At 42.8% G+C, this 7,541-nt stretch overlaps 1 protein-coding gene and 1 long non-coding RNA gene across 3 annotated transcripts; both read left to right on the forward strand.

Moving 5' to 3' along the window:
• Positions 1–215: 215 nt before the first annotated feature.
• On the forward strand, positions 216–2,294 carry LOC124328262. The gene is made up of 4 exons (XM_046786971.1): positions 216–689; positions 967–1,092; positions 1,181–1,959; positions 2,053–2,294. The coding sequence occupies exons 1-4, from the start codon at positions 543–545 to the stop codon at positions 2,240–2,242; spliced, it is 1,242 nt and encodes a 413-aa protein (XP_046642927.1). The 5' UTR covers positions 216–542; the 3' UTR covers positions 2,243–2,294.
• Positions 2,295–3,901: 1,607 nt separating this feature from the next.
• LOC124329257 lies at positions 3,902–7,031 on the forward strand. 2 transcript variants are annotated; one of them, XR_006916688.1, is made up of 6 exons: positions 3,902–4,033; positions 4,098–4,264; positions 5,074–5,261; positions 5,343–5,490; positions 5,573–6,564; positions 6,631–7,031. It is a non-coding gene; the product is annotated as an uncharacterized LOC124329257 (long non-coding RNA). The 2 variants fall into 2 exon arrangements; XR_006916687.1 differs by having other exon boundaries at positions 4,098–4,259.
• The last annotated feature ends 510 nt before the right edge of the window (positions 7,032–7,541 follow it).

The raw sequence follows: 7,541 nt of genomic DNA on the forward strand, positions 1-7,541 counted from the left end.
TTCACTTTCAGTTGAATCCGGAAACGAAAAGCGATTCTCTGGAATTAAAAAAAAACAACAAAAACAACAAAAACAACAAGGGCGAGTCTATTAACTAAATACCAAAGAGTTAACTCATTGTCTATAATAAAGATACACAGGCCTATACCAGTATATATAATGTAATTGGGGTTATTTTTTAAAAATACGGCTTCTTTAGATTACTTATTTCTTGTAAACTTCTTGATGATCCTTATAATATTTCTGTTATTATTCCCCAGCAGTTCATGGAAATAAATAACACAATCCATTTTTTTTCTCTCTCGGACGATTCGGCGTCCAATTATTCTTTTTCCCTGTGGCTCGTCGGCTGCGCGTTGTGCGTTGTCGTGGAAACGAGAGCCAAACACAACACAGCCGTCATTTTATACCCGCCCTGCTTTCATTTGGCGACGTATATAATAATCCGACGTTGCAGCTATAGTATCCTGTGCTTATTTCGAGTTTCCTTTTCGCTTCTTATAATTGATACACCGAATCAGTGACTGGAGCCAGCAAGGGCTATGAACAACTGCTATTTGTGGATGAGAGAGCAGCAGCAGCAGCATGCTGAGGAGGAGCCGAATGTCGAAGAAGAACAAGATCGATCGTTGCACGTCGTTGAAGTCTGTCTACCCACCGTCCGCCAGCCGTTTCAACAATTCGATCAGGTATAATTCGTAATAGAAATGCTATCTGTTTTTTGTTTCGATCCACTTATTATTCCAAAGAAAGAAAGAAGGAACAGAACTAGTCTGATTGGACGTGATCCGTCAGTCGAAAAATAACGGAAAATGATTGAGCTTGGCAGCGGTTGCACATGTATTCTGCAGTAGTATAGGAACTCGTGTGAAACTCGTGTTTTTCTTTTGATTTTGAAAGATGAAAACATTGTCTAGTATCAGACAGATTTAAGTTTCATGTGTTAAAATTTTTGGAACGCGACAGATGTTGGATGACGAAGAACTACCGGAATTGAGCTTAAGCGAGCCGGATTCCAATTCCAGGAACAATGATCCACCGAGCTCCACTGAGAGATCCTCCAGCAGCAGCAGCACCAGTCAGAATGAATGCGTATGTTAACACGGATTTCATCTCATTATCCTTTATGCTTATGAGTAGCATTTTTTTCAAAATTTCATTTTGACTGGGCGTTTGCCAGGCTCAGAGGGATGTGCGGAATGCTGCCGGAATTCCGGCGTCGTCGGTTGCCAGCAGCAGCCAATCACTAATGCGAACGTCCCATCGCAAGAAATTCCTGTCTAGAAGCCACAACTCGCTTGTATTCCAACCTCCAGATTATTCGAAAGTCGAGAGCAAAGTCAAGAAATACATCGACTCCATGAGAGAGCAGCAACAGCAGCGCCGACAGGGCCCTAAAAATCAGTTTGATCCAGAGCCAGTCCCGGCCCTTGAGCTGGAACAGCATTCGTCCGTCGTGCCGGAAGATGTGACCAATTTGAAACGGCAATTGGTCGATCAAGAAGCGATGGTCGAAGTCCTCCAAGAAGGCCACGACAGACTGTTGTTGCACAACGCTAGACTTCAAAACATGATGGAAGATATGCGCACCAAGATACGTATTCTGCACGCACAGCAACAGCGCCAGGAGCGTCAGCCGCAACGGCAGGAACGTCGTACGAATAGTCCTCCTCAACCGGATGTCGATAAGGATCTTTCCGCAAGCCAAGGAAGTTTTGTATCGTCCAGCACTGAAAGTGCTGGTGTTGACCCCCTAGTAGCCATCCAACTGGGTCTGACTCATCATCAGCATGAATCTCTCAGCATCACGCCATCCTCTTACCTGGACCTCCCTCCATTCGGTCAGTTCAACAGGAAAGCGGAAGACGATGAAACCAGTAGCTGTGATTCAAGTTGGAATTCCAGCAAACTTCATCAACAGCATCAGCCAACGACGACTAAAATTGCAGCTCCTGTCTGGTACACAATTTGAATTCCTACAACCAAATCCAGATGTATCTAGTACTCAAAATTACCATTCATTTTTTTCCAATATTTGTCCTAATAAAACAGGCTGCAAGGCAAAGAACACATAATAAAACCGACACTCCCGGAAGAGTCTTTGTTGCCAGAAAATGATGCCAAGCCAGATCTACTGCTGTTAAAACAATTAAAAGAGATAACTATTACAGCTTTAGAAGTCAGGGACCAGACCCGCACAATAATTCGCCAAATAAATCTTATTCAACCTCATGGATTATGAAAATCGATGTATGTCTATTGACTTATTAAGGTAAATAACAATATAAATTTCTTTGAAGGACGAGTTTAATGTTCGCATTTTAAAAATTCAACCTATAAAATCATCTTTTAAAAATGACATTGAATAATATCAGTTTGTTCAAAATGAAAGTCAATGGATATATTTTTCAATCGAAGCGGGAAGATTTAAACTGATGAATGATGAACCGTCTTGCTGGTCGAAATGAAAGGGAATTCCAATCAACTGTTCATTAAAGTTGGAAGAGTCCCACATTCTGCCGCGTGTGGTTATAGTGATGGTGATGCTGGTGAGTTTTCGTTTGTAACACAGCGACCATAAATCGCCACGGGGATCTATCAGGCGATAGGTAAATATATAATATACACCCAAAGCCGATGCCTAATAAAGACTGGCCGGCCGGCCGGCTGGCAGCAACCAGCGAAGCTCCTTGGCCTCCTTCCCATGTTCCCAGCATGTTCCCAGCGGTTCCCGGCATCTTTAGCGCGCAGATGACTGATACCTGCTGCTCGGACTCGATGGGGGCCCTAGCGCGCATCTTCTCGATTTTCAATCACACGCGCATTTCTCATCATCGACAGGACCTGGTTGGGTTCATTATGTATTCGGTCGAGATTAAATCTGTTGTTCAAGGGAAAAGCTATAAATAACATAAAAACCGTTGGATCTTTAATCCGACGAACTATATTGAATCTGTGACTTCATTTTAAGTCCATCACACTGTTTGCTTAACTTTCCCCAAGTTCCATTATCTATTTATGGCATTTAGAAAAACACTTTATTAAGTTTATTTCTTTTGAATTGAATTGAAAATAACTTCCCAATGAAGCTACATAAAATTTAACAAGACAATTGTCAGGACAATTACGGTACAGGTCACACAGAGGCGATGTTAAATTTTAGCACAAGCTAAAATTCTCTATCACTTCTTGTTCACCATGAGCTTCCTAAAATCTGCTTGGTATAAAAAAAAACAGCTTTTTTGTCGAAAAAATGAAAATTGAAAACATGACTGATTAATGTGAAACTTTAATCGAAAAATTCGCCACTATCGCGCGGTCTAATATTTGGGTTTGATTCAGAAATCCGAGTCCCGATTACAAACTTGATTGCATGATCAGTTCAAATAAATTATGGGCTCATTTATTTACCGCCCAAACGCCATCTAGTAATAAAAGGTAAAACCTTTTAAAAAATCTCTCGTTGGAGTGTTGTGTAATGTTTATCTCGGTGCGCCGCACCATCAGGAAACTTATTTCAAATTGTGCTAAGCGACTTGCGTCTGAACCTGTGAGAGGAGAGCTTAAAACCGGAGGTTTTTAGATTGGGTCTTGGCGACTTCACAGTTCACACCAAGGTTTCATCATGCACATTACACATACATTCACTTCCAGTGCCTACTTGTACTTGTTACTTGGTTTATTTCTCATTTATCCCCAAAGGAATCAATAATCGGACGATGCTGAGTTGTTTTGAAACTGAAAGCAATCTAGCCGTTCAGTTCATTTGTTCGTGAATCTGAATACTAAGGAATCTGTCGCCACTGCCTGATGTCAGCCTGTCACTAGGTGGCTAAAATTATATCCACCAGGTGGCGGAGTATCAAGTCAAAACATTTCGCATGTCATCAGTTTCCGACTCCAACATATGAGCCGGAGCGAGGATGTGACTGATGATAAGGCTCTAATGAAAGAATGCTGGCCAGCTGGCACTGGCTGGCTCACTTGGCTGTGTAATAGTGTAATGGTGTATTTCAACATTTGTCATTATGAGGTAATTTTTATTTGGATTGATTAAGGATACTGAATTATTAAATATTGATGTGTGTTCCACACAGGTAACCAGCTTATGATTTTCACTTTCACGACCAAATGACCCAAATCCACTGATGACGTGGAGTCGTGGACCTGAAACAGCTGTCCATTTTGCCAAAATGTTGTCTGAGGCTACCTGTTTGGGCTTTAAGTCTCATCCCAACCAGAAACACTGCAAAACAGAAGTACAGTAACAATGTTTTCAATTTTCTTGCAATTAAGGCTTTACATTCATTGATAGACCCTTTGCTTCACTGATTGTAGAATGTTCCGTAAAGTCAACTAGGTGGAAACTGGAAATGTTTGCATTTGACCAGTTTTTTATTATAATACTTAGGAATTATTTCCTAACTGAACATTGTTTTGTAAAATTTGAACATCAAAGTCAATGTACTCAAAATCTATTTTGAGAGACTGTGTTGAGATATCTGTTCATCTAACATAATTTAAAATTGTCAAATAGGCTTCCGTTTCACAGCCAGATGAAGTCTGAGCTTCTGCAGGGCTGTCTAATGTGCTCATGATGTTGTTTCAGCTAGCTGGGTGAATGGTGTGGTGAGCTGCTGCTTGCAGTCTGTTGTGGTGGTGTTTTACCCTGCAATGTGTATGTGTTGATAGTCTTGACCAATATTGCAAGATATTGGATATGCCTGCGATGTAGGCAAACCTTAACAACCATTGCTTGGCAGTATCAGACAGTATGGTCACTGTGAAGAACTGCTGACTTTTCTAGTCCAGTTGAATACTCTCAAAAGTATCTTTCACGCCAACTCAGCTGCGTTATTTAATTATTCGTTGGGAAAACAGCTCATTTTTCAGAATTGCGAAAACCCGATCCATATTATCAATAGGCAGGTTTCTTCTTTCGCTTTCAAATTTAGTTCCTAGCTTGGTAAATCTTAATCTGACGTCCAAATGAACCTGCTTTTCGTGATCCTTCTGTTTTACTTTCTGTATGTTTTTACTACGCAAAGCAATCTGTTATTTTTTGCTTTTCAGACGGTCGTCAACGTAGAGAAAGAGGAAGAATCTGAACCTAAAGTAGAGCCAGAAGAACCATCTACTACCGGTATACCAAAAACCAACGGAACTTACTCCATACGCTCCAAGACTAGCATTATTGTGGCTTTCCATTGTTGACTTAACGAATAATGGTTCTGGCGGAGTCATCAGGGAAGAAAGCAGTGGTACTGGTACCTCCACCAAATCAAAATGTTCTTTACAAACCGACGTAATTTTCAAGTTTGGCATTGGACGGCCGGCACCAGATCTTTGTTAATCAGTACATGAGCAATCCACTATTTGCCATTAAGAACCATCCATCGGGGGAGAGACACTCCAAATGTTGCTTGTCGCTCAAGTTCTCCGTTACCAAACCTTTATCACCTCCATCATATCAAAGGATTAAAGCATCAGGTAATAGGAAACATTTTTATTCCTTTTCGAATCCATAGCTAATGAGCACTTTATTCCTTCTAACTGATCCGGAAACACAAAGGTGATGAAATTCGTCTTTGCGATCAATTCGACCGTATCACGAATTGAAGCATCAATCCTGGTGTCGTTCAAGATTTCTATTGTGACCGCAAGAATAGCTCACCGGCTTGGATATACTCATTGGTCAGACCTCTGTTCAAGAATGTCACGTTTTCCCGCATAGACGGCCTCTAATCTTCAGCGAATTCGCTTTGTAAGGTCGAACCCTCTGTGCATGTTCCCTTGAGAAAAAATGGCGACCAAAGCCGGCAACATGGGTATGGATTGTAAAACGGTCAGGGAAGTCGTCCCATCTCCTCCCTGATTATGTAAACGCAAGAAAGTGGAAGCACCCAAACCGTCGCAACCGACCGTCACATAAGAATGAAGATGACTTGCAACTTTAGGGTGCTAATAACTAAGCATTACCGCAAAGAGGTTCGAAAAAACTGCTGCTAGTACTACCACCTAATTTTTTCCGACTTAAGTGCACGTTAGAGACTTGGGATCTGGAGGTAAACATCTGGAGTAAAAATCAGATTGAAGTGTTGAGAAAATCTGGTCACTTGATCCATTCCCAGTCAATGCATCAAATTGTCCTAGTAAACTGAAGTCCTGATGAATTTGGTCGTCGAATTTTTTTTCCTATCGATCTGGAGGATTTTTGAATTTTACGACTTGGTCACCAGCATAAAATCATGCGGGCCATCAAGCGAGTGAAAGACATTTTGGCCGTCAAGTACGTTCCGTTGCAGATGTAGCAGGGCGACGTAATGGTTTCGTCAGGAGGTGAAATGCACGAAATGTCGTCTCTCTCGACGTTCAGTACCGCAACGGATCCACAAAATCGTCTTCATCTCACTACGCTATTCCGCCTTCCATCATGCGGCCTGTTCTTTATGTCACGATCGGTCGCAATAACAGACTAAACCACATTATCAGCAGCAGCAAAAACAACCTATTTACTATCACTATCAACAGCCAACATACCGCCCGGATGTCGTGGCGATTCAGGTGCGTCATTCAACAATTGAATTTGCATGGAGAAAAAATGCATAATTGACTTTCTTGTAATTGTAGTTTCACCGGAAAAGGTCATCGGAAGACGTTTGACCTTGCCGGCCTGGCCCTGTTGCAAACGCTGAGCTAGCTGCTCTCCAGCAGACGTTTTACAAGCCTGGATGGTGTCAGAGGAGCTACGAGGATGGTTACGTGACGCCGGTGAGCGTGCACAGTAATCATCTTTTGCCGCAAGGGTAGAATGTGCCGGGCGGCGGCACTTTACCACACCCGAGAGAAACAGTCAAACCTCGTCCAGTGACCAAATACAGCGCCAAGACGAAAACCGATTGTTGCCCCTATCCATCTGCACACCTCCTGCCCCGCCCAACGCCAAACGTGCCAGCAGTAGCTCCACCTCAGCGGAGAGCGAGGCGGCCTAGCCCATTTACGGACGGAGTGCCAAGTCTAGTCTCTTGCCGCTACCGCCTCCATCAGCGCCGATTACAGCATCCGACTCGTACCTCCAGCACGGGCAGCACGCCTCCTCGGCTGCCACCTCTGTCCGCGAACGACTCGACAACATCCTCTAGCGCACGGGTGCTGGGCATCGGCCAGCTCGCCCCCATTCGCAGCAGTCTCATTATGGAGTCCCCCAACGCTACAACTAGCCGCCCCAAGTAAAATCAACTGAATACATTTCAATATGTATGGAAATGAATGGAAATTGTTAACTGTTAATGTTTTTTGTCTGTTTTATTTTATTTATGTAGCAGCACCATGTCCTCCATGAAGATGGTCTCGACCAGAGAATGCAGTCCAAGCGAAAGCATTGAAACTTCAGATACTGAACCGGGAAGCCCGGCCATGGAATTCCGTCAACACCGGAATGGATCCGATGCCAGTTTCAAGGTAACAATGCAAATGATTCCGTTCGAAATTGGTTTGACGAATTCAAACAACTCTTTTCTATTATCTGTGGTGAAAGCAGT

The sequence above is a fragment of the Daphnia pulicaria genome, chromosome 3 (genome assembly GCF_021234035.1).
Source record: "Daphnia pulicaria isolate SC F1-1A chromosome 3, SC_F0-13Bv2, whole genome shotgun sequence".
Taxonomy (NCBI): Eukaryota; Metazoa; Arthropoda; class Branchiopoda; order Diplostraca; family Daphniidae; genus Daphnia; species Daphnia pulicaria.

Excerpts from the sequence above, each read along its gene's own strand:
- LOC124328262 (XM_046786971.1), top strand. The coding sequence starts at position 543 with ATGAACAACTGCTATTTGTGGATGAGAGAGCAGCAGCAGCAGCATGCT. Across the intron at positions 690-966 it reads CGTTTCAACAATTCGATCAG|ATGTTGGATGACGAAGAACT; the intron begins GTATAATTCGTA and ends GGAACGCGACAG. Across the intron at positions 1,960-2,052 it reads AAAATTGCAGCTCCTGTCTG|GCTGCAAGGCAAAGAACACA; the intron begins GTACACAATTTG and ends CTAATAAAACAG.